Consider the following 26855-nt stretch of genomic DNA (forward strand, 5'->3'; position numbering starts at 1 on the left):
GTGCCTGCAACAGTGATTGGTGAGACTGGAGTTGCCTATATGTCAGCTCCCTAGAAGAGCCTCAGAATTTCCTAATCTGATAAGGTACCATTTGGAAAGGGTCAAGAGACCGAAGAAGCATACTGGGGCTCTGCTTTCTTTGAAACATCCAAGACAGAATCTTCTTTTTGCCGAACAGGCATGAGCCATCGAAAGGCATATCCATGAGAGAGGCCTACACATCTCCCGAAAACCCTATGGACGGCATGGCGGCAGAGCACTACCGAGCTGCCACCTGCCACCCCCAGGCAATCAGAAGTATCAAGCCCAGCACGAATCAAGTAGTTGGGCGCAGGGGAGGAGCCAAGATGGCGACCGCGACGGCAGCGTAGGCTCCCGGCTCCGTGAACCTCCGCATCCCGCACAGATATCCTGCATGAGATCCTTAGCCTGCGCTATATGCCCGTGTTGGTGAATGAGAGCGGCAACCGATCGTGTGACTCCGAAGTTTCTGGCGGCGGTATCGCCGGAGAAATGTCCATTTAAAGTTTGCGGCCTGTGCAACCCTGGAACCGGGACCTCGAGTGGATAACATGGCCGGGCGGCAGTTCAACAACAGCGGCCTTTGGTGACTGGGTGGAGTCGGACTAACCGGAGCGGTGAGAATATCGGCCTACATTTCGCCGTGGTCGTTCCTACCACTAAGCGTAGCGGAACGAGTGCATGCCCGAGGTGGCTAATCCAAGAATTCCCCGGTGATTGCCTCAGCCTTCGCCGGTGAGCTGCCCGGCCGCCGCCCGCAACTCGCCCGGATTCTTGCGGACTGCTCCCGGATTTTCGCGGGCGCAGATCCGTGGTGGGGATGATTGCTGCCCGTGACCACACACCGGGTATATTTTTTGCCTGCCCCCGAAACCCTGATTCCAGTGACATGGAACCTGAGGCGCTTGTCCCTGAGTCCTGGTCCCAATCTGGGTTGGACCTACCCAGCGGCCATCTTGACGGGACGAAGTCTACCATCCTGTACACTGGGTCGCAGCACGATTGGAAGTGTACGACTATGAGGAGCGTAGCGGAGCGAGCGCCGAGAGCTGTGCTGGGGTATGGTGATCTTCTCGAGGCTCTCGGTGCCCTTCATTCCACCTTGGTTCACGGCGCCTGGGTATTGGGGAGTAAGCTTGATGGGGTGGCATCAGCGTCGGAACAGTTGCTGCCTGCCTGTCCCCAGGTATACGGGGACTTCCTACACCGCACACAGGAGGACAGTGTCGTGGCCGCCCCTGTGGATAGTGACCAGCTGGAAACTCCGGACAGTATCTCAACGTGTGATCGGCTGGCTGTGGGTCTGGTCTGTCCCGGAGGTCTCGGACCTGAGTGGGAGGTGGTGGCCTTGTCCCGTGCGCGGCCTCCGGCAACCCAGGCAACATTCCAGCAACGGTCGCCTGCTCTGGCTGATTTCGCCTTCATGGACCTTGTGTGCAGTGCAGATCCTGGGGCAGCACTGGGAAAGATGACTCTCCATACTGCTGACTGTGTTGGTGATCAGAGACTTCCACCCTACCTGTGTGTGTCGCTTCCTGTTCTTTTTTGGATGCTCCTCTTCTTTGTAGCATTGTACATGGCACTGGGTCGATGGGTATGCATGGGTAGATTCGCAAAGAGTGGCCAAGGATAAGGCTGATCCTTCAGAGGTGGTCTTCTAATAGGCGAGCGGGCTCAGGGGTTGCGTGCTCTCACGGCATAACTGTTAGTGTAATAGGCGCATAATGCTCCCCATTCTTCTTTGATTTGGTCGACTCTGTGTTGCTTATTGTTTGCTTTGGGGGAAAACAAATTGTGCGGGAGGGAGAAGCCGGGGGCATGTTTTGAAGGCCCTCCTCCAGTTTATTAATATTCTCTCTACCCCCCCCGTCTGGTGGGGTTCTTTTCTTACTCCTCTTTCTCTGTTTCTTCTATATTTCGGGTCGGGTTCCGGGGCGACAGGCACGCTGCTGGGGGGGGGGGCCGTACTCATCTGCAGAGGTGCAGGGTGGGGGGTTGGGGAGGGGATCCTTTAGTCTTTAACCCTTTTTTTCCATGGCCTCCTTTTTCTTCTCTTATACTTCTTTGTCTTTCTTTTCTGGGATCAGCATGGTAGAACTCCTTCGTCGTTAATCGCTGCGTTTTCAGGTGTGCCACAATTTCCATGGTGTTTTCTGGGTTTTAGGGCAGGGGACTGCAGGCGCAAATGGCCGTGATATTCCCCCACATCCTGAACTTTCTGTTTCAGCGCCATTGACTAGATAAATTGCCGTTTATTGTAGACGTTTATTATTCTACCTGCCATTTCTTGCTGCCGGGAAACTGTTTGGCACCTGATCCTTCCATCCTCCCTTATTATAAAATGAAAACCTTTTGTATCCTGGTCTCCTACTTGGGCTGTTCAGTGGCCGAGAGTCTCCTGGAACTGCAGCAAGATCTTGCTGGCAATACACCAGAGGGCATGTATATATGTGGTCCCAATAAACAGGCAGCCATGCTTGACCAATGTCAATGCTAGGCCAGTAGATGAGGACATTTGTTTTCCAAATGCCTCAATACTCTAGACTTCCTGTGCAGAGCAGTTGAAGGGAACGAACGCTGGCTTCAGTCTTAAAAGCCAGGCCATCGAGAGTAGGATGCTTAGTGGGAAAAATCAGTATCGCCAGATGTTAGTCTGTGATGTCTTGTCACCTGCCTATTCAACAGTGGACAGGAACGGGGCAAGGACAGGTGTTAATTAAGGTGTCAGTGAGGTTCTCAATGGAAGGGGAGCAAGGGCTCAGGTGTGCATGACCCAGGCTGAAATATTACCATATGGACATTTGTCTTAATCTAAATAGGGGGCAATAGTGGGTCCGAAATCTCAGCTACTCATCAGATTACCACTTCAAATTATGGGTCTCTACCATTAGGGGTCCAAATGGCAAGTTCAGCCCTGTATCATTGCAAGTATCAAGGTCAATCGCTGTTGTAAGTCCATGAAAAGAGTTTCAATATGATAATGAGGTGGTACATCATCTCCATTCCCATCAACACCTTAACTACCTTGCGCCTTCTCTTTTGATGTAAATGTGATACCACCTTTGGTAGGAATTTAGGATTAGTTCTCATTACTGTTCTGTCCTTTGGTGCTTGGATGTGTGATTCCTGCACTGTCAGTGCCTGGAGTTCGCTAACCTTACACAGTGATGCTATGGGTACCAGGAACCGTTATCAAGGTGAGAAATTGGAGTTGTGGTCTATGCATGAGTTCAAAGAATGGCTTCATCAGTTGCACGAAAATCATGTGGACGTGAACATTGCTCTGTGTAGGGCCAGCCTTTTTGGCCCTTCCACAAACCTTTTAACTACAGGCTTTTGGGGGAAACTACTTCCTATGACAACACTTGAGCATGCCACAATAATTGCCAGGTGTACCTTCATTATAGTACAGTAGTATTGTGTCCCTGTCTGTGTGTTAAGTTTTGCTCACTGTTTTCTACAGCTATGTCATTTTTTTAGTAACACCTCTGTGTCGGCTGTCTTCTTGCTCATTTAAGAACATCTGTGGGTCTTTTGCGAAGGTTGAGGTCTTCAGGAGCCATGTTGCCAAGCCAAGTGTTTTGTGTTCCGGGTGGAACACCTTGTCTTTTTGCATGGTTTGAATCTTCTGTGGTGTTGGTAGTGGCTTCGCATTTCCCTGCGCCAGCTCCACTAGGTCAGAGAACCATGCTTATCTGGCACATAGTGGTGTGATGAGCATGAGTGTCATAGACGCCTGTCTGTACCTCTCTATTATCTTTCTTTAAACAATGTTTACTCAAACATTTGCTCAGATACAAAACAAGTTTTCATTTCAATCCCCCCCCCTTATATTACCCTCCCCCTTTTTATGGAGGAACAAACGATCACTGGTATCTCATATTGGCCTTTGTAGTCTGCCTGGTCAAGCACCCATCAACTCGCACATCATACTGAAGAAACTGGGGAGTCCCCACTGTGTCCCCATTAGCCCTACCACCCACCCCAAATCTTTATCCATTTCCCTGGGCAGCCCTGACCCGGCTAGATAACCTTCTCCGCCTGGCTGCACCACTCTAGATCTTGTTCTCATGCCTCCAGCCTTGGGGGGGGAGAGCGGCGCCCCACTCCCTAGCCACATTTCTTTTGGCCACTGCTGCTGCCGTCATATTCCACATTTGCTGATATTTGGGCCGCTGCTCCACCCCCAATATACATAATAATATCAACCATTTCAGCATCAGCGGGACTGCCCTATCTGCTACTTCCGACATAGCTTTGGTGACCTCTATCCAGTAGCCCGAATAATTGGGCATTCCCACATAATGTGGAAAAATTATCCCTCATCCCCTTCTACACTTGTCTGTTTCCCCTCGTCCCAGCCTATATAAGAGTGAGCTAGAGAGGTAAGATCTATGCAATATTCTTAGCTGCACTAACCTGAAGCGCAATCCTATGGCCACTTCCCACGGTCCCTGCAACGCCTCCGCCCAGTCATCATCCTCTAGGATTCCTTATTCCGATGCCTCTCACAAGTGGACCAGTGGGTCTGGTGAGTTATTAATGATTTTCTTGTATGTCAACGAAACTGCTTTGGACCCCATGGGGTCCAGCAAGTCTATCCTACAGTACCTCTCTATTATCAGGGAAATAAGCAACATTGTTGAAAAGGAGTGTGCAAACCTCCCTGGCCAGTCTATCGATAGATCATTCCCCAGCGACCGGTAGCTTGGGTACCTGAATAAAAAGTCTTGCCATTTTGCTGTGTTGCAAACCTGTCCCTTTGTGGCGTTCTCCACTTCCTGAAACCCTGGTGTAGCACTTGTGCATTTAGTTTCCATACCTGGGAGATGCAGTTTTGACTACTTAGTCTGTCTGTTTGTCTGTTTTCCACTTCCAGTAGGTAGATTGCCACTAGTGTTGCCCCTCTGCAGTGCACATGTCCTGATCTCCTGGGCAAGGGTGGATAGATAATGTGATCTTGTCCCCGTTTCCAGAGGTAGAACATTGTCGTGGTGTTGTTTGTATTTGGATGACCTCCCCCCCCACCCCCGCCTCTGATGTGACTGGAAGGCTTTTAAGGCTAGGAACGTCTTGATCGATAGGATATTTATGTATTTCACTATGTCCTTCAGGCTCTACATGCTCCCAATGTTTAGTTTGTTAATGTGCTCCCCACCTCGTGTGGGATGCATCTGTGGTGATGGTGACCGTGGGAGTTGGCTGTCCAAAATGTCTGTCTATTGTGATGTTCTTGCTGCTCCAGCATTTTATTTTCTTGTGTCTGCTCTCTATTGCAACCACTAGATCTTACAAACTCCCTGTTGCATTTGAGTAGTGTCTCTGCAGTCATTTCTGTACCAGTCTCATATCGGGCCTGGCGTTTTGACATGAGTGGTATGCATGGCGCCATCATGCCCATAAGTTTACCCACAGTCAGAGCTTGCCCCTTCTGGTAACAGAAAACTTCTTGCACCATTACCAGGATCTTTTTATAGACGGGGAAGGGTATCGTCTGTCTCGGGTCTAATCAGGCACCATGGAAAATCTTTTTCCTTGGTGGTACTGTTGAATTTTCCAGGTGGGTCGAGAAACTGAATTTATGCAGCGTTTGCATGACATTCTTTGTATTGTCTCTGCACTACTGGTAACATTTTGCCTTCATGAGCCAGTCATCCCAATAGGGGTAGACATGTATTCCCCTTCTCCTTACGTGCGCCACCACAGCGGCCAGACATTTTATTAACCACCCTTGGTGCCCATTTTTAATCCTGAATAGTAGCACTGTAAATTGATAGGGAACCTGGTCTACGATGATTCTCAGGACCTAGTTGTGGATTTTGTTCATGGACACGAGTAGGTATGAGTCTTTGAGGACTATTGTTGTTGTGTAGCCTCCCTTTCTGATGAGGGGGATGACCTCCTGCAAAGTTATCATGTGACACCTTTGTGCTTTGATGTGTATGTCCAGGCCTCTGAGATCCAGGATGGGCCTTAGGATTCTGGTTTTGGCACCAAGAATGGCCTTATTCTTTTTCTGACTGTGGTATCTTGTATATAGCTCTTCTCTGCAGTAAGTCTGCAGCTTCCTTTCTTGTGTGTATAGTGTCCTTTTAGGTTTGGGATCTCACCCAATGTTGGATGTAGGGCTGTGGTTTTAAAAGTTCTATGCAATACCCACCATCAGCCTATTTTAAGTATCCATTTGTCATAGGTGATGAGCCATTCCATGAGTAACCCTCCGATTTGGCCCCTTGTTAATATTGAGTGCATTAATATTAATATTGTGGGTGATCTGAGCAGTCACCTGCTGGTGTCGGCAGTGCCTAGCGGTGCTGCACCTCTTCCATGTGTCCTTCCTTGAAAAGGCTGCCTCTGTTGTCCACTATATTGCCATTGTGTTGGTGTGCTGAGAGCAGGCTGCAGTGTGAGAAAGGATGTGTGAGAGGTAGATGGCTGTGAACTCCTTTGTGTGCTACTACTCCTTCGTGGGGTGATTGCTGCCTTGAATTGCGGGGTCCTGTGTGTAGTCTCTGTAATTTTACTCTACACATGGAGCTTTCAAAGTGGCTGGTTTCTTGAAGGCCTGCCTTGCCTGGTCAAAGCACACTTGGCAGCACTGTGCTGTGATTGTAGTAGGGTCTTGAGTAGGAAGCACAACTCTCCTTGTGCCTCCTAAAGTTTGACACTAGGTGTCCTCCACCCATTTCACCACCATGTTGTGCACTATGCTGTCTGGTGGTGAGGGTCTTGAAGGGTATACGTCTTCACTTTTTCTGGCAAATCAGCATTGAGGAACTGCCAGTCCTCAGAGGTGTCGACATCTAAAATCCCCTTCTACTACTGGCTTGTGTGGATCCCTCCTTGAATTTGAAAGAATCTTTCTGCTCTTCTGGCTGCTTTGGTACATCCTTGAGTTCTAGTTCCAGCTCTTCGGCTTCGACTATTGTTTCCTCCAGAGGCCGGAGTAGCATCTTGTATCCTTCTACGGTTTCAATGAGCTACTCCTTCTTTCTGATTAAGGCCTTCATTTCGGCCTCGAGGTGCCTCATCTTCTTTTCAACGTTGAGGGTTTTGGTTTCTCTGAGTTGACAGTCGGTGTCTTCTTTTTCGGCACTGAAACAATCCCCTTGCAAGACGACTTCCCCGTCCCATGCTTTGGTTCCCTTTCTGGGCGGAGGCCTGTTGAGAGGGTGTGCCTCTTTTGTCATTGTTCTGTTTGGATCCGACGGGCTCTATGGGCCTCTATTTGGGTCTGCCGCCTTTAAGTTTTAAGTGGCCCTCTTAGTTTTTTAGTCCAACCCCTTCACCTCCATACCAGATTTCTTTGGTACCTTCTGTCTTAGTCTTTTAAAGGCTGCTTCTTTGGAGCATTTTCCCTCACAGTGTCAACATACTTGGCGTCAGAATATTTCTGCTGTGCAATTTCTGTGTTGTTGTCGTGTGGTACTTGGGAATGCACAAGTTGCACACTTAATGGTTGGCTTTCTGTGCAAACTTGTGATGACACTTAGGGGTGAATGGTGTGTTCCATTCCCTACCAGCATTCTTTGGCCAAGTAGTCGAGAGACCTTATGGTCTGCAGAGGTTGAAAAAACCTGGAGCTCTTTTGTAGAGAACTGATGGATGTTGTTCAGTGACCTTTGTTGTCCTTCTGTGTTCATTGGTCTTTTTGTTCTTTTTTTTTCCGTTTCTACTTAAAAAAATAGAAAAATCTTCTCATGTACATCCAGGAGCACCCTCTACTGCATCCAGAGTCAACAACGGAAGAAAGAATCTGAAGATGGCAACCATGCAATGGAGGTTCCAGGGCATGCATTTGATGTAATCACTGAGTGACAAAACATCAAATGGTCGACAACACCCAACTCAAAGAAACAAAAAAAAAAAAAAGGAATGAAGCAGAGAAAAATTCCGGATCCAGCCAAGTGATGGTGGAATAATGCACAGCATGAAAACCCATAAAGATTCATGCTGCAAAACCTGTAGTCTTAGGAGAGGACATCATTACCTAGTGCACTGGATTTTATTTGGTTTTCAGGAGTCCTTAGAACATTGATAAAATTGGGAGCGGAGTTCCGGAGCCCCACCAGAATGCACGTGGAGAAAATAACTTGCATGGATGGCACGTTTATGTGGATTCTCTCTGTCATTTCTGAAGTGGTGCGGAGTTAACAAGGAGCTGCACAGTGTCATCTAGCAGTGCCCTAGAGAATTGTTGGGGAAAAGTATTCGTAATCCAGTCTTGCGCCTGAGGAGTATTCCAAGGTGATGAATTTGCAATTAGAAAAAGTCATTTTAAATTTCTTTACTAGTATGTGGCTAAATTAATTTTGGATTACTTACAGAAAACTCAGATTTAACTAAGCACGTGCAAGCTCAACAGTGGCAGTCCTGTCCATGACACTGCATTACTGTTGTGTGCAAGTGAGGACCAGAGCTGAAACGGGCAGGACAGGGGCTCTGTAGAAATGTCAGATTTTCAGAGGTTTGTGTCATCTAAGATAATCTGTTCATAGGCAGATATGAAGTGCAGGGCGTTCCACTACTTGGGGGTAACGTAACAAAAGGTACTTCACCAAGGTAAGAGAGGGCAGCTAGGAGTTTAAAATTTGATTCTAGATTGAAAAAAAATCTGGACCTTGATCTGTGGCAAACACAAAATGACTTGAAGATCGTACATTGTTTATCTGGAAGCCAAGACAGAGCTTAGAGATGATGAGAAATTGGACAGGAGATGGGAGAGGAGGAGGGGCTAGGAGAATTCTGACTGCAAGATTTGGGATAAGAAAATAAATTACTTACCTATAGCTGTATTTCTCCAATATTGGCATTTTATTGGATTCACATGCTTCAATCCTTACCCAGCGTTGAAGCGGGAGTCCCATGGTATAATTAGAAACAGTACAGTGTTACTCATGGCCTAGAAGGGATAGAAAACAATCACTTCAGTATCTCATCCGCATCATTCAAAAATAACCAAGCTACTGCCAAACAGGCTGCAGCACCATGTAAAACACTCCCCTCAGAAGCTTCCTCGCCTCAGATTTTCAAGCACTAGTGTGAACCTACAGCACTATGGAAAATAAGGTGAGCTACTCAGCGGAGGAGGGTGGGTTGCATATGAATCTATGAAATATGCCAATACTTGGGAACTACAGTTACAGGTAAGTAACTTATTTTCTTCTGCAGTATTGGATCTTTTATTGATTCACACACTTGAATCCGAGAGCCAGCAGTGAAACATAAAAACACGATAATTATTGACATAATAGCTGATGGTTGAAAAATACATGAAGCATGAGCTCACCTTATTGGAATAGAGGGCTTAACACCCCTTGTCCCACAGTGCTGCATCCTTTTGCACTGTCAAATCCAAGCAGTAGTGCAGCATGAATGTTTATCTATTTTTCCACGTTGCTGCTCTACAAATCTCCTGAATAGACACATAAGCAAATAGAGCAGTAAAAATAGAGACACCTCTTGTGGAATGTGGTCGTACTCTGGTCAGTAAGGGCCTTTTGGCTCTCCGATGACAGACTTAGTGGCTGCTGAGTACAAGCATGCCATACTTTGCTTGGAAAGAGGAAAGCCTTTTCAAGAATTACAATATGTGAACAACAACTTGTAGGAAGGTAGGATCCTTCTAGCATGGTTACCTCCACTTTTTGCCTGGTGTCAGTGTGTTTTTGAGTAGTCTGACTGGGAACCTGCTAATCAGGACTCCCGTCTTGGTGCTTTCTCCATGAATTGACCAAGGTAAGTACTTCTGTACATCTACAATTGGCTACTGGTGTACCCTTATAAGCCTCTAGTATATGGTACTGAGGTACCTAGGGCATAAGTACACCAGTGGTCTCTCATGGGCTGCAGCCTTTTTTTGTGCCACCCATGGGAGAAAACTTAAACTGTCACTACAGGCCTGCCATTTTCGCCTGTGTAAGTTGGTGCTTGCACCTCTCACAACAGATATGTTTCCTTATATCTGGGTTCACTGCACTTAAAACACAAGTCATCCCTATGGCAGGCTCTTCAGTCCTGAGGGCAGGGTGCATTCTCCGGTTTGAGCCAGTTAAGGGAGCCCTTGGCTTCAGCTCTGGAGCGAAACTGGACAAAGGACATGGGAGTGTCCTAACCTCTGTCCAGCTCCTCCTCTGGGAGGGACCCCCGAGTCATTCCAAGCCTTTCCCTAGGGTACTTAAGGGCTTACCTGTGGGTGTCTCTTCAGATTCATCGTGGGAAAAGACTCAAGCCTGAAACCACATCACTCTTCGACCGTCTGAACAGTTGGATTTTGTTGGAGTTCGCCTGGAACCGAGACTGCATCAAGGAAGACTCCTGCTGCTCCTTGTCTTGCTGTTCTGCAAGTCTTCTTCGTGGTCTGTGTCTGTGCTTCTTTCACAATCTTTAACAGACTTGTGGGCATCAAGGACACCCGAAGTAATCTCCCTTGGAGTGAAGGAGTCACTCCCCTGCATCTGCAGGCACTGCAACGAAGTTGACCGGTCTGCTGCTCCTGACATCCCATGGACTTCGAAAGGCTCAGCAACACAGGCATTGGTGCTGCAACTCTCATGAGGCCTGACCTGTCATCTCTGCAACTTTGAGGCTAGTATCCATCTTCGGGAACACTTGGACCGCACCACATCGACTTGCTGTTGCCAAGGCTTGTTGGCTCTGCACTCCAAAAATCTTCAGGCTACAAGAAGCTCCAGCATCTCTTCCTGCCAAGCACAGCGTCCTCACCGCATCCTCTGCACCATGAGCCTTCCTTCTTGGTGAGCTGCTCGAGGTCCTCTTGCGACTCCTGTGCATTTGGCCTGAGGGTCTTCTCCTGCTTCAGTGGGCTACCCTGCTTGCTAGGGGCCTGCTCTGACTCTCCTGCTTGTGGTGAGTCCCCTAGACCTTGCTGGTCCCAATGTGACTCTGTCTTTCCCCATGCCAGTTGCAGCTGTCAAGGCTTGTTGGTGCTCCCGACTGACACCCTGGTTCTCGACTTCTGACGTGGGATAGGTCACGCACGGCTCCCTCAACGTCGCATGGTCCTCACAGCTCCAGCCACAAGGTCACCGTCAACACTTCTGAACTGTCCGAGATCGGTGGCCATTGCTCTTCCGTGCCCCCTGGTCATCCCTGAGAGGCATAGGCTCCGTCCTCTCTGCTTACATGTTCTCCTCTTCAAGAATCCACCCTTGGATTCCACCGGACTTTGCAAAGCCTTATCCACTGGCTTCTTCTCTGAAATCTTCCATTGTGGGCCGAAGTGGTTTCCGACATTACTTCCCCCCACCCCCCCAATGCACCCAGCTTCTCCTAAATAGGTATCCTGGTTCCTGGGGTATCCACGGCTGGGGTGACTATCCAAGCTTCAGTCTTCCACTGGGTTTCTTCAGGGTCTACTGAGAAGGGTCCTTCTTAAAAACTGCAACTGCGACTTTCCCGTTGACTTCTACTGGACACCCGGATGTGTTCCTACTCTGCACACAGCCTTTGCGGGGCTCCTGGGAACATACCTTGGGTGGTTCCTTGTGTCCCTAGCTCCTCTGAGTATCCTGGTCCAAGTCCTGACTTTGGTTGCAGTTCGCATATCACTTTTTTAGTATATGGTTTGGTCTCCCCCTGGAGACCACTGTATTTTGTCCTTACTTACCTATTTGCAATTGAAGTATTCTTGTGTATTTGTGTTGATATCTCCGGTAGGATACACGCCAATGGGTTAGTGAGTGTTGTGTAATAAATAGACATTTTTATATATACACTGTGTTTTTCTTTCCCGTTTAACCTACACTACATGATTAAACTGGTAAAACAAGCTGCTTAACACCCCTTCAAAGTAAGCCTGAAGGCTTCTCTCCCCAGCTACCACTTTGAGAGCTTTCTGTGGCTATCAAATATCACTAACATCACTAGAAGGGTTGCCTGGATTAGTGAAAGTTGCATCACTTAAATATGTGTGCACCATATACTAAGCAAGCCTCCTAAACAACTTTTCTATTTTTTTAAACTGTATTGTTTTTAATAACATTTAAGACATCTTTTAGCATCTAATGTGTGCAATGTCCTTTCGGCTACATCATTTGGGTTCGAAAAGAACCTTTTAAGACAACTGGCTAATTTAGATGAAATTCTGAAGGAACTTTGGAAATTAAATGGGGTTTAGTTCTCAAAATTACTCTATCACTCGTGCACTGCATAAATGGATCTTTAACAGTGAAATTCAGTATTTCATTCATGAACCCTCCTTGTTGATGTCACAGCTATTAATAGAGCCACTTTCCTTGACAGAAATTGCACCTCAACTTTGAGAATTGGTTCAAATGAAGACTTCATCAACTGTGAGAATATTGTAAAATATTGCTAAGGGGAGGCTTTTTTATTGGAGGAAAAACTCTGAACAGTCCTTTAAGAAACTATTTGACCAGAAATACAGTGAGGCAGAGGATTTCCTAAAGTGCCATTTGCTGCTATAAGTGTACTTTTACAGAAGTATGAACTGAACGTGCTTTACCTAAATATAACAGATAAGGTAATATCTGTTCCAGTGGTGCTGTTATAGTGTAAACCTTCGACTATTGGCACCATAACAAGAAATGCTTCCTTTTAATTTGGTAAGTTCTATTGGTAGATTCAGCCCTGGCCTTGGCATGATTTTCTTTACAGTCTATTGGAATCTTAAAGCGTGCAAACTCAATGCGTTCAGGAGCTAGGCTGACAAGTGTAAGGATTTTGCATCCAGATGAAATATTTGATTGTGGTTCACTGGCAACAAATTTGAGAAATGGTTTCAGTTGAATGTGACGTTTCTCTGACAGGAGGAGGAGTCCTGTGAACCAATGCTGCCTCAACCAAATCCGGGTGATTTGAATGATCCGGCATGGTTCGCTCTTAATTTTTTTTCAAAAGTCTTGTGACTAACGTGATTTGTGGAAAGAGTTATCAGAGATTACTGAACATGCTATCAAAAATACATTCCTCCCTGAGCCTGGTTGTGGATTCAAACTTGCATAGAACTGGCATTTTCGATTTTGTGGAGTTGCAAATAGGTCTAAATTTGGCTGGCCCCACTGAGAAAAGATGCTGTCTAGAGTTTCTTTGTTCAGCTGCTTTTTATTCTGCTCAATGCATCCACTAGAAGGCTGCGTGTTTCGGGAACATGTTCCACTCTGAGTTATATGTAGTACTGAAGCAACCATTTCCATATTCTTTGGGCTTGTTTAGATTATGCTTGAGATCTTGTACCACCCTGTTTGTTGATGTGGTGCACTGTGGTGGCATTGTCCTTACAGATTAGCATTGACAATCCCTTTATTCTTGGAAGAAAAACTGTAGACTCAAAGCTACAGCCCTAAGATAAAAACATTTCTGTGAAGGTTTAGGTGATACTGAGTTCACTTTCCACTGATCTCCAGGTCTTGAAAGTGAGCTCCCCATACTTCTAGGGAAGCATCTGGCATGATCACAAAATCGACGATTTGGGGATGGAAATGAAATCCTGTCAAGAGATTTGTCTCTTGAACCCACCAAGGAAAAACCACCTTCAAGTATGGGATGATTTGAATTATATCCTTTAAAAAGGTTTAAATTTGTGTCCATTGCGTGTCTAGCTATTCCTGCAGAGGTTTCATTCGAAGATGGCATAATGGGGCCAAAGGAATGCAAGACCTAAAAGGGACCGAAACAGGCGAATTGAAACAGGATTTCTTTTTGGTAACTTCTTTATTAGAAGTCTGTCTCGTTCTGCTTTCGAGTGTTAAATATGCCTTGTCCTGTATGGAGTCTAGAATAGCACACAAGAATTCAGAAGTCCTTGATGGTCTTAATGAGCCTTTTTTGTGGATTGAGAGTAAGACCCAGTTTGTTAAATAGACTCAGACAAGCCTTGGTTTCCTTCATTGCTGCCTGATGAGAAGGTGTCTTTGTCAACCAGTCATCGAGGTACAAGAATACCCGATTACCATTTTGTCTTAAATATGCAGCTACTGGAGCTAGGCAATTTGTAAAGATGCAGGTTGGGGCGATTTCAGTCCAAAAGGGAGAACTTTGAATTGACAAATGATTGCTGGCTCTCTCAAATCTTAAGACTTTACACTGATCTGGATGAACTGGGATATTAAAGTATGCATCCGGGAGATATAATGTTGTCATATAGCCTCCATGGTTTAAAAGTTGGGAGTATGTTTTGAAGAGTAACCATATGAAATTATTGTTTTCTTGGGTATTTGTTTAACTTTTGCAGATCTGAAATGACTCTCCATTCTCCAGTCTTTTTCTTTATGAAGAAGAAACGGGAACAAAAACCCATTCCCTTGTGGTTGTGGGGTACTTTTTCATTGGCTTCTTTGCCAAGCATCGTCAGTATTTCCAATTGAAGGAGATTAGCTAGAGATGTTTTCATTGAGACGTTTAAGTTGGTTTTTGGAGGAAGGCCAAATATGACTGTAGACAATTAGGTCTGAAACCCAATGGTCTGTTATTGATCTCCACTGTTTTAAGTAACTTGATAATCAACCTGTGTGTGGCACTGGGGAACGTGTCAGGGTAACCTGCACCGCCAAATCATCACGGTCTTCGACCAGTCCCCCTTACCTGGGAACCTTGTTTCCTCATCAGTGTTTGCTCAGTATAGACTGCTGTTGATGGTTGCCTATATTGTTGTTGAGGATATTCTGGCTGGGATTGATGTTGAAAGGGATCATATGGCTGACAACAACAGGGTTGATATCCTCCTCTGTAGGAGTGTTGCCCTCCGCCCCTTGCACTGCAAAAGGGCATTCGCCCCATGTGCAAATTGCCTAGCAACCTTACAGTATCTGCATCTGTCTTGATTAACAATAGAGCTTTGTTAACATGTTTGGCAAATGATGCTTCTCCATTATACAGCATGTCCAGGATCTTACTGTGGACTTCTGGTCTGAAAGAAGCAGATTTCAACCATCCCTGTCTGCAAAGCAAAGCCACTCCTGACAATTTATGAAAACCTATAGAAGTAAATTCCATTGCACAATCTATCATCTTTGGTAAGATTCTTATACCCTCTTGCATGATCTTTTATGCCGGTCTTTCATCCTCCAGTAGACAATTGATGTATGGAGCGATGCCTGATCACATCTGCCTGTCATGGCGACTAAGGATCGCTGAGGAATTGGCTGCCCTGACCATAGTTGCTGACACAGTGGTAAAAACCATTTCCATACTGTCTAAATGCCTACTGTTTCTATCAGGTGACGGCTGTGGTCGAGCTGTGTTGTGATGCTTGTGCTACTATCGAATCTGGTTTTGAGTGGCCAATAAAACAAGTTGGTGAATTGTCTAGTCTGTTATACTTATCTAACCTAGACAAGACAGCAGAGACGGTTGCTAGATTCTTCATGATTTTAATGCCTTCCTCCCAGGTTAAATCTACAATAGGGATTGCTCTTACTGATTTCCTAGAAGGTTCTTCAAAGTCATACAAAAGAAATCAGATTGTTTTGTAGGCATTGGCAATTCAAAACTTTCTGCCACCCTTTCCATTATATTGTGAAATCCTCCAATATTGTCAGGAGGAAAATCCACAGTTTGTGGACCAGGTGGCGATGGAACTGGAATTAAGTAGTCATTCCATTCATTAGATACATTCTAATTATTCGGGACCTCAACTTCTTCTCTTTTTTCCTCAGAAGACATATCTGCTTGTGGGATTACTTAACTTGACCCTGGTGTTCTCTTAGGTATACACTTCCTATGTAAATTATTAGGCATCTGCGGTGTAGGCGGTTGGAAATAAGGACATTGTGGGGACCGTAGAGGTTATGTAGATGATGTTTACTTTGTAGGCTCTAGAATCCTCTTACAATAGTCATCAAACATGAGCTTTAAGTCATGAACTAAACCCCTTGGCACATGCACCATCTCTTTTTGAGGTTGTTGATGAATATAAGCGTAGTATTGATCCATATTATTGAATGGGTCAATCAGCATATTATTCTGTATGATATTCCTCCACAAAAGGTTCCTTACCTTCCTCCTTCTCCTGATATTTTACATTTATTTCAGAAGGGCTATGAGCAGTTCCAAATGGCACGTCGTCCTCATCTGAATCATCTTCATCCAGTAAATTACTTGATGGAAGCGGTGACACCTTAGTAGGGGAGGTATGCTCAGGTAGTAATAAGAGTGTTTCTGAAAGCATTTTATTCCTTGTTGACGATGTCTTAGACAACATAATCTAAGGCGTTATTGTTCCTGTCATCCACGTAGTCATCAACAATTTTTTCCATCAAACTTGCAGTTAATGGCATCATCATCGTAGTTGAGGTTGTCGTAGATGTTACAGTGAACGATGCAGTTATCAATTATGTTTTTGTAGACAGTTACTTTGTTGTTGGTGCGTGACGGATTTCTCCGTAGATGGCACTGAAGAACGCTTTTTAAATAGTAAAGCCAACTTGGGAGAAGGTGTAGTAGGCTCAGATTTTGACTTTGAGGAAGCATCCTCTTTTTATGTTTGTGAGAGTGCTCAGCACATGGTCTATGCTCTTTTGGTGACCTATGATGGGGCTTTTTGAAAGCCTTTTTATGTGGTTCCTGAGGTAGGTGACCTTCTGACCTTTATATTGAAGAATCCTATTCTTCCTCGGAAACTGGGATGCCTTTGGCTTTAAGCTTCTGAAGCCATAGTAGTAGCCTTCCCTCACTATAATGCAAGATTATAGAAGTAAAGGTATGACAGAATTTGCATTCCTTTAACTGATGGGAGGGGTGAAGACAGTAGATACTTTCCTTGTGAGGATATGCAGAAGGGAGTCTCTTCTTAAAACATGTTCAAAAAGTCGGAATAGTTCCTTTTTGGCAGACCATGACATCTTGGATAGTAAAATCTCTTAAATAGATGGTATTTTTGAAGATAAGATATATATATTACCAAAAGACACTATCTGAAGGAGTAAAATCTAGATAAGCTAAGCAGAGCTCAGGGAAACGCCCGTCACACGATGTGCTGTAAAACATCTGAGAGAAGGGAGCCTTTGAGGAGAGTTTTCTATAGGGTGATGTGGCCTGATCAGCAGGAGTTTGGTTCTTTTTGGATGATGTGGATAAAATACAGAAGTAACTGTTTTCTAGCCTGTCTAGGCTATGTGTAACACTACACTGCTGTCCAGTTATACTGCGGGACTCCCACTTCAATGACTTAGAATAATTCAATCCAGTAAATCTATGAAAGATCCAATCCTGGAGAATTTGTAAACATTGTAGGAGCATTTTCGGAAGACGGATGTACAGTGAACTGAAATAGGCAGTACATGATAGAAGTACTGATTGAAACACAAACCAAAGAGAATCTGGAGAAAGTGGCAGTGTTATTTTAGTAACATACATAGATAATAAAAGCAAGAAGATTACAAGATGTTGATTGTTTCACAAAAGTCAGTGACATCCGGGATGATTCCAAGTTTTTTACTGAGAAGGAGATAAGCAGTTGCGGAAAACCACCTATAAATGGATACGGTGAAATAACCCCGGCGAAATGGCAGCAGCTCGTGTCCACCCCCCATTCAACTTGAGAAGGTTTTTTTTGCCCAGAAGGCTAAGCAAACAAGCATGCATAGAAATTGTTGGCAGAGGCAGATGACTGATAGGCATAGGAGATTCAAATCTGTGCATTATCCAAATAGGACAAAAACTGAAGCGGCACATGAGGTTAGCCAGAACAGTGAGATGGATATTAAAAAGATTCTGGATGAGAGGGTATCCTAACAATGCATATCATACCAAGTCCCTCAAGCAATAAAGTAATAACAAGGGGTCAACAGGACAGAGTGGGTAAGGTGTTCTAGGAAGGAAGAGATCCAGGAGAGTACCTTGTCGCAGATTCCCACAGATTGTGGAATTTGATCCAGTGTCAAATACAGTGCTAAGGTACAACAGCACAAGTGCAGCACTGTGTCCTCTACATATTATCATCTGATTGCTATCTGTGAAGGCAGCACAGCCATCTCAGTACTGTGGAGGGGGTGGAATCCAGCTTGAATAGAACCTAGAATATTGTTATTTTCTATTAGGAGGAGAGCTGACCTTTCGTCCCTCTTTCCAGATTCTCTGAAGCAAAAGAAAGCAGTGGACGAGAGTTACTTAGGGCTGTGGGATCTGCCAATGGTGTCTTCACAAGAGAACTACTGTGGCTTCTTTACAGAGAGGGGGTTGCGAGGCATAGGCCAGAGATACATTACATTGGTATTGTAGCACTTGTGCGAAATCATCCATAGCCATAACCAAGCCAAAGATGTTTGTGAGACCTGGATTATTAGGAGATCCAGATTTAATTGTACAAGAATGCACTATGCCTGCATCAAGCACTAGATAGAAAACTGCGAGAGGATAGCTGGAGAACTCTGGGAGACCACGGTTTGTTCCCTAGTTTTCTTTAATGCAATAGCAGCACCATTGAATGCGCAATGTAAGTTGAGTGTCTTATCCTCAAAATACAATGATACAGTTTCACAGAAGTAAGTATAAGGGAGTATGAACAGGAAAGTCAAAGGCGTAAAAAGACCCACTTCATGTTTAGGAGAGACGATTAGCTGAGGGAGGCCAAGAGAATACAAAAAATCTAAAAGGGAGATGGTGCCTGCGCTGTCTACAGCCTACATCCCGATACTGAAGTCAACAATTACCTAGAAACTGGAGTATTTGAGAACAATTGGAGAATTAACTCAGGGACAGCTGTATCAACTTTGTGGCCTGACACGGGTAAAAAAAAAAAAGGCCAGCAATAGAAATGTTGGCGAATATCTCCAACTAAAGAAAAAAGTCTCAGATAGTATGAAGAGAGGGCAGAACAATGTGACCATGGTAAGGTAGGAGCGAAATATAACCACTCATCTTCCCCAACTCAGTTTGGCAGGTCCTTTCTTCTAATCTTATATCCTTGCAGAACTGGTACCATAATGTCGGGCCTGATGAGATGCCCACAACACGTTTGAATCAACGGATTTTAGATCTGAGAAATCTCCATTAGCTTCTCAGTGGAAGGGGAATTACTACAGGTCTGTCTCACCCTGTCTTTACTTAAGCTGGGAGGTTGATACCCATCCACCACAGACAAAAGAAGAGTACCAGTACACCTGTCTTGAGAATTTGACAATATTCAACTATTGTACCGATATTTAACTACCTCTTCCACATTACAGAATAGCTTTCAAATGTCATGCATCAGTTACTCATAGATAAATCAAAGCTTAAGCAAAAATATATCAAAAATTTAAATGTTACAATGTCTACAGAAAAAAAGTCCAGTCAAAAAGTAAAAATGTTTCAACTACAAGGAGAAAAAATGACTAAATTCAACATTAAGTTAGAATTGAGGGCCTAATATTTAGACTTTGCAATGAGAAGGTGGGCAGATATACATGTCTGCTGGAGCATGGTATCTTTGAAGTCCTGACATCATTAGCACTCACTTAGAGAAAACTTAATTTAAAAGAAGAAAAATCATACGAAAAAAATACATCTGGGGACAGCCCAACATCGTATGCCTCTATAAAAGATATGTTGCTGACTAAATAGGGAGCACCATGGATGGAGGAAAGGGTGCTTAATATTGGATGGTAATGGGCTAGAGGTAAACAATGCTGAAGTGATGTAAGGAGAAAATGTTGGGTTTTAAACCCAAAATAGAATAAGTGAAATGTTATAAACCTGCAAGGAAAATCGGAAGTTGCATGTCAAATAGAAATACTGTCAACACCTTTCTCTCTATCCAAAACAGAAACAGCAAATACCTGTGACTTAGCTAAATCTGTCAGCAAGACCAGATTTTTTTTATACCACACCTACAAACTGACTCATTTTGTAGTATCTCCGAGTCACCTTTATTAAACTAATTACCTGTGTGGAGGTTGGGACTGAACTCCCTGCTAGTGCTGGGAGGCTGGAAGGCCTCAGAGACTGTCTGTGTTGGAAGGGTTCGATAAGGAGGAGTCAACTCTTCATCACCAGAGAAGCTCCTCCGTAAGCTGCCCGTCATAGGCAGGCTCATCAAACTGATAGGCTTCTTCTCAACAGGAATCTTCCTCTCTAAACATTAAGCCAAACTATGGTAAGGTTTTACTTATACATGCAAGTTGCAGCATAATAATCAAAATACTGAGTTGCAATTGGGTATCAATAAATAATTTGTTTTATGGACAAATACATTAAATTATCTAATGTAAAATCATGGTAAAAAGTTTTCCGCTGAATTTTTAAAATGGGAATTCCAGATTAAATTAAAATATGAATTGGGAACTTCAGTAAGCAAAAAAATGCTAATGTACATTTAAAAAAAAAATCTTTTCAATTCCAATGTCGAGATTTTTCTAGGATGGTGAAATATTTTAAGATCTTAAAATAGCGTCCATGAAAGACTTTTCCTTCCAGTGGTCCATAGACAAATATTCATAGACTCACACTTAGCGAAATGAACAAACCAGATACTTACTTGGAAGGTAGTCTCTCTTACGGTACAACAAGCCACATGATATTGTCTGCGGTAAAAACCTAAATATAAAATGACACAACTAAAACTGACCAATAAGCTGTACAAACAAACCACAGACTTCAACTTATAATTTGTCTAGATACAACCCACATCACTTCCTTTTAGACTTTCTTCACATCTTATTTGATGCTCACCTTAAAGAAAAGTAATAGCGTTCCTTCACTTCTCAATTGGGGAACTAGTTCTGTACTTTTAGATGTCTATTGTTAAGTAAGTATTATTTTGTTAATTGGCTTGTTTCATTAGGTACAGGAGTGTATAAAGACACTTTTCAACAAATAGAGCAATCCTCTAGTAGAGCTGTACAATGGCCGCCAAGCAAGAGAGGTCTGTCTGCCTCTACCAGCTGATAAGAACTGGCCATTGATAAGGAGGCTTGTCTGGCAACCCATGAACAGAAGGAGAGCACTTGCCACCCTGCTTGTCTAGTATACGCAGAATGCATGCTAAATGCGCCAAGCTGTAGACTGCTGCAGCCACCACCTATTTAATCGGCACACGGCGCAAAGCTGCCAGAGAGACACTGCAGGGAGAGCTTAGCACTAAGAGATACATTTGAACACCCTAAAGTGAGGGAAGGTCCCAATGCTCATTGCTGTGCATGGCCCACTCGGAGAGAATCTGTGGATGAAACTGTTCACACTGCAGGATAGCAGGTCCTGGCACCCATTTATGTGGCACTGAATAGTCAGCTTGTAGAGATGCTTTGCTCTTTGAGCCTTCGTGGTAGGGTAAACAAGCAGAGACCTTTGAGGCAGGATTAAGATTAGAGTTCTGCACATATAATCAGGGCACATATGCTAAAACAGACACTCCAACTAAGTGGAGACAATACATGGATTATGGCACAGATGATAATACTGGAAAGAGTCATGATTAAGCCGCTGCAAAACAAGAAGTAGACAGAGACAGAATCACAGTGAGATTTGTTCACGCTGAGCCAAATGGATTAAGTTGCAAGAGAAGACACTAGCAGCTTTTTTGACAATCTTCGGAATGGGAACTCTCCCCAAGTGTGGCAAGATAGCTGGATAACAAATTGAGTGCACCATTATAAACGAACATTTGCAAAAGACTGAAGGTGTAATGCCCATATCCTGATATTGAAGGCACTGTACAAAAGACAAAGGAGGGAGATGCTACAATTCTCATTTTCATTTCCAAATTGCTGGAGATTAAAGAAAAGAGGGTGACAGCATGGAGAACAAGTCAAGGCCAGTTTTTCATTGTGATTAGCCCACTATCAAGGGATTGCGACATGGCAAAAGACAATGATGAGACTGGAAACATAGATGTTTTGGCAGGAGGGGCAGATGTATGCCCTCTAGGTAATGTGACTGTCTTGTCCACTGAAGAGTACAAAGGGCTCCATCTGGAGGTGACCCTAAACAGGAAATTTGCAGTGACAATGGCAGAAGTGGTGGCGAGGGGCCTCTTCATTTGGTGTTTCTTTTATTAAGACCACGTCAAGGTTTGTGAAAAATATACAGCCACAGAAAAGGATCAGTTCCTCTTAAGTAAGGTGTTAGGGTACAATGATTTTGCCATGTCTGGTCAAGGAAGGGGTTTTATGGCTAGCTGAGGATTCTTTGTTAAAAGATTCCCGGGTGGGAAGGATAGGATATAAATAGTGGCAAGACAAGAGGCTGTTCACTTCATCCAGCTCCTTGAGGGTTTGGCTTGGGTGATTTATGCCAGGTATAGGAGGTCACAGATAAGAGGCAGAAGCTTTTACAGGTGAGCACGGGTGCACATAAGACACTTGTTAGGGGAAGGTGAATGATGTTTGCAAACCGGAATATCAAAAGATACCTGGGTTCTGCAAAACATTGAGGGGTTTCATCTCAAATTCTACTGAGATCCAATATATGCAAGTACAGGCAAGGCTTGAGCAATAGGTTTCCGGTCAGCCAAACATAGGTAGACGTGATGGCGAACGCAATCTAGACTAGTGTCCAGCCCAGTGCTTCGTCAATATGCTTGCCTCCTGTACCCTAAGCCATCATAGGCTGCATCCAGTGCTGCAGAAGAGTGCGTTGATTTGGAGCACGAGCTGGAGTCGGTAGAGCAAACAGTATGCAATTTACTACAAGTGAAGGCCATTAATTCAGCAGGCCTCTTGGACGGCTGCAGCTTACCTGCTACTTGAAGGACTATAGTGAACTGGGCTGCCGGTTGCCTTATGAGCTATGCTGCAATACTGGCAGTACCATTTGGGGCACAGCAGCAGAGAGCCTATGAGGAATATTTCAGACTGTGGACCCACTGCCAGCAGGCAGATGCCAGAGACTCAATCGGGGAGTGGCCACTTGACTTGGGCAACACTGCCAATTTACTCCTCCCCTTGTCATGGAGCATTACACTTGGAGCAACTGAAGACTCAGATGGGGCCAGCCACAAGCATTGGGTCTGCTTGTTATCTTATTGCATCAGATTCACGGTCTTCCTGCCCTCCATGGTTAGCAGCTCATATTACCATGACTCCACCATATGTTAACATCAGCTGCTGCTGGAATGTTGGGGACTTAAAACAGCTAAGGTGATATCCCAGTACTCCGCTTACAACCAGACTATGTAGATTATGGATTCCCCTACCACTGAAATAGCGAAACATCAGTGTTCCACCCGGAGAGCGAAGATCGGTACTAATGAAAGTAATGCCATCTTGGTGGCAATGGCAATGACTAGAGTCAGTGTCTGTCTCTGTCTGTCTGTCTGTCTGTCTGTCTGTCTGTCTCTCTCTCTCTCTCTCTCTCTCTCTCTCGATCTCTCTCTCTCTCGATCTCTCTCTCTCTCGATCTCTCTCTCTCTCGATCTCTCTCTCTCTCGATCTCTCTCTCGATCTCTCTCTCTCTCGATCTCTCTCTCTCTCTCGATCTCTCTCTCTCTCTCGATCTCTCTCTCTCTCTCTCGATCTCTCGACAAAAAATGACGTTGTAGCCAGCGATGTGGGTCTCTTGCGAGAGAACTAGAATAAATTGGCAGAGAGAGGATGTCTGATTTGGAAAGCACAATGCAGAAGCTGAAACCTCAGATGTCTCAACTACAACAGCAGCTTCAAGACTAAGGTCAGGGCTGTCAACAGAAACATGCTAGAATTTGGGGTGGATGAATGAGATGGGTTGAATAGTGTTTCCTGACTGAACCGTGCCTAACCCTCAGAATGCACAATGTTGACTGTCAAATGTCAAAGACTTTCAACTAATCTAAATATGATGTAGATGGGGAATGTAGATGTCATAATTGTAACACATGCTTAGAACGGAGATAAACAAACTAGTTGAACAAGTTACTTACCTTCGGTACGATAAATCTGTAAAAGAAATATATCGGTTAGGGATTCCTCACCTTATAATTACCCCCAGGCGTCAGACAGGATCAGGAGAATTTTTCTTCAGCAGTACCCCTGTGGGTCAGTAGGTGGCATTGGTCGACTCTGCGTCCGTTGTTGGCGTCGTCATCGCCGGAATGACGTCGCGTTATCTACTTAGAAGCCGCCCCGGCACTCTGACGTCAGTTCTTTACACGACATTCCACGCTAGAAGGGCAGAGCCCTGCAAAACACTGATCACTGGTGCACAAAACTAGGGCCCTGAAAGGGAGTCCCTTACCCTAGAAGTCAGTTCGCAGAACGGGGAGGATGGGTGGGGCGGAGAGGAATCCATAACTAATATACGTCTCTTCCAGATCTATTGTTACCAAAGGTAAGTAACTTGTTCATCTGAAATAGACTATTAGTTATGGATTCCTCACCTTAGAATAGATACCCCAGAAACACTAACCACGCAGGTGGGTCTGCGAACTAAGTTCACACCAGAAAGTCCTGGAGAACTGAACGGCCAAAGCTGCCATCTCTTCGGACTTGGCTGTATAGGCAGTAATGTTTGGTGAATGTGTGCAATGAAGCTCACGTCGCTGCCTTGCAGATGTCATGAAGGGGAACTCTATGCCCCAAAGCAGTAGTGGCTGCTATCGCCCTGGTGGAATGAGCGTGCAGGCCCACTGGAGGTTCCTATTTCGCTAAGGAATAACAAATTCTGATGCTCAAAACGACCAGAGAGATGGTCCGCTTTTCGAAGGCCCGACCTTTCTTGGCGCCCACATAGCCAACAAAGAGCTGGTCATCCACCCAGAATTGCTTTGTGCGATCCAGATAGAAGGAAATTGCACGTTTTGGATCCAGACAGTGGATCCTCTCCTCCTCTTTCGAAGGATACGGGGGCAGGAAGAAGGTGGGCAAACTGATGGTCTGTCCTACGTGGAAAGAGGTAACCATTAGTGCAAAGGACAACCTTGTCCAGATCAACAGTCAGGAAAGGAGGTTTGGAAGAAAGAGCCTGAAGCTCACTCACCCTGCAAGCAGAGGGGATGGCAAACAAAAAGGCAGTTTTGGGTGTCAAAAGTCTGAGAGGACAGCTATGTAGTGGCTCGAAAAGGAGCACACATGAGGTACGTCGAAACCGGGTTCAAGTCCCACTGGGGCATTACAAAAGGAATAGGAGGAAACAAGTGAGTAATGCCCTTAAGGAAACGATTACAATTGGGGACTTGAAAAGAGAAGGTTAATCTGGAAGGCGAAGAAAGGCCGAAATGGCCAAAAAATAGCCCTTGAGAGTGCCCCGAGCAGAGCCCTGCAGGGCCAAGTAAAGAATATAGAGGAGAATCTCTGAAAGAGGGGTAGAGAGGGGGTCCACAGCCTTTGCTGGGCACCATGCCACAAATTTGTTCCATCTACAGGCGTTTACTGTTTTGGTGGAGGGACGCCTGGCTGCCAAGATAACGTTACAGACTTCGTGAGGAAGGCCGAAAGCTGTCAACTGTTGCAGCTCAATCTCCACACAAGGAGGTGGAGGATGGACAGGTTCGGATGGAGGACCGTCCCCTGCTGCTGCAACAGAAGATCCTCCCGAAGGGACAGTCTGGTCGGACGATCGATGGCCATGTGCAAGAGCTCGGGATACCAGACTCTTCGTGCCCAATCCGGAGCCACAAGAATGACTTAGGCCCGGTCGCGCTTGATCTTATTCAGCACTCTGGGCAGAAGTGATATAGGCGGAAAGGCATATAGAAGACCGCAACTCCACTCGCAACGAAAAGCGTCACCTAGCGAGTGCCGCCTTGGAAATTCCAACGTGCAGAACTGCTGATATTGCGCATTCTCTTTGGTGGCGAATCAATCTAATCAAGGCTCTCCCCACTGCTGAAAGAGACCTTGCACTACCTCTGAGTGAAGACGCCAATTGTGATCCATCATGCGCCGGCGGCTAAGTTCATCCGCCCTGGTGTTCAGAGAACCTGAAAGATGTTGAACCACCAGGGACATGCCCTAATGTTCTGGCCACTTCCAGAGACGAAGTGCCTCCTGACATGGGGTATACCCCGCCCCGTTTGTTGCAGTACCGCATAGCGGTAGTGTTTTCTGTGAACACCTGCACTACTTTTCCTTTCACAGAAGGAAGGAATGCCTTCAGTGCAAGACGTATCGCCCGGAGCTCCAGAAGGTTGATGTGGAGTCCGGACTCCGCCGGAGACCAGAGGCCTCTAATCTTCACCTCCCCCATGTGGCGGCCCCACCCCAGAATTGATGCATCTGTCACCACTGTGAACTCCGGTCGGGGCAGGGAGAGGGACCTGCCGCTGACCCAATCCTGGTTCGTTAGCCACCACTGCAATTGGTGTGCAGTGACCTCCGAGATATGGACGCAATCGGAAATATTTCCCAGATTCTGTGCCCACTGGAACTTCAGGTCCCACTGCAGAGCCCGCACATACCACCTGGCATAGTCAACCAGCAGGATGCAGGAGGCCAAGAGGCCCAGTGGCCGCAAGGTCATTCTGACCGAAACCCAGGATAGAGGCTGAAAGATCGGAATCATGTGTCCAGAATGGCTCTGATGAAAAGGAGCTTCTGGGAGGGAATCGGGGGTCAATTTGGCACTTTGATGGTGAACCCTAGAGAATGCAGGATGTTGGCCGTAGTCTGGAGGTGGGAGACAACAGGCGGGGCGAGCCCGCCTTCAACAGCCAATCGTCGAGATAGGGGAAGACTGGAACCCCTGATCTGCGCAGATGAGCTGCGACCACCGCCATCACTTTTGTGAACACCCGAGGGGCGCTGGTAAGGCCAATGGGGAGCACTGTAAACTTAAAGAGCTCGTGGCCTACCGTGAACCGTAGGTAACGCCTTTGGGCCGACAGGACGGGGATGTGAAAATAAGCATTCAGCAAGTCCAACGGTACCATCCAGTCTCCAGGATCGAGAGCAGACAAGACCTGAGACAATGTCAACATTTTGAACCTCTCCTTCGGGAGGAAGAGGTTGACGTTCCTGAGATTC

The 26855-nt window shown here is 45.4% G+C and overlaps 1 protein-coding gene across 2 annotated transcripts in view; it reads right to left on the reverse strand.

The window, feature by feature from the left end:
• The window catches only part of MBTD1 (mbt domain containing 1), a 696883-nt gene that overhangs the window by 112913 nt on the left and 557115 nt on the right, over positions 1 to 26855 (reverse strand). Inside the window, exon 16 of one of the 2 annotated variants that reach the window (XM_085617152.1) lies at positions 19867 to 20055. The exons of the other annotated variant lie outside the window; for it this stretch is intronic. Coding sequence (XP_085473278.1) covers positions 19867 to 20055 — 189 coding nt within the window. The remainder of the gene's footprint in view (positions 1 to 19866; positions 20056 to 26855) is intronic. 2 annotated transcript variants of the gene reach the window in all.

This window comes from Triturus cristatus, chromosome 7, assembly GCF_964204655.1.
Source record: "Triturus cristatus chromosome 7, aTriCri1.1, whole genome shotgun sequence".
Lineage (NCBI taxonomy): Eukaryota > Metazoa > Chordata > Amphibia > Caudata > Salamandridae > Triturus > Triturus cristatus.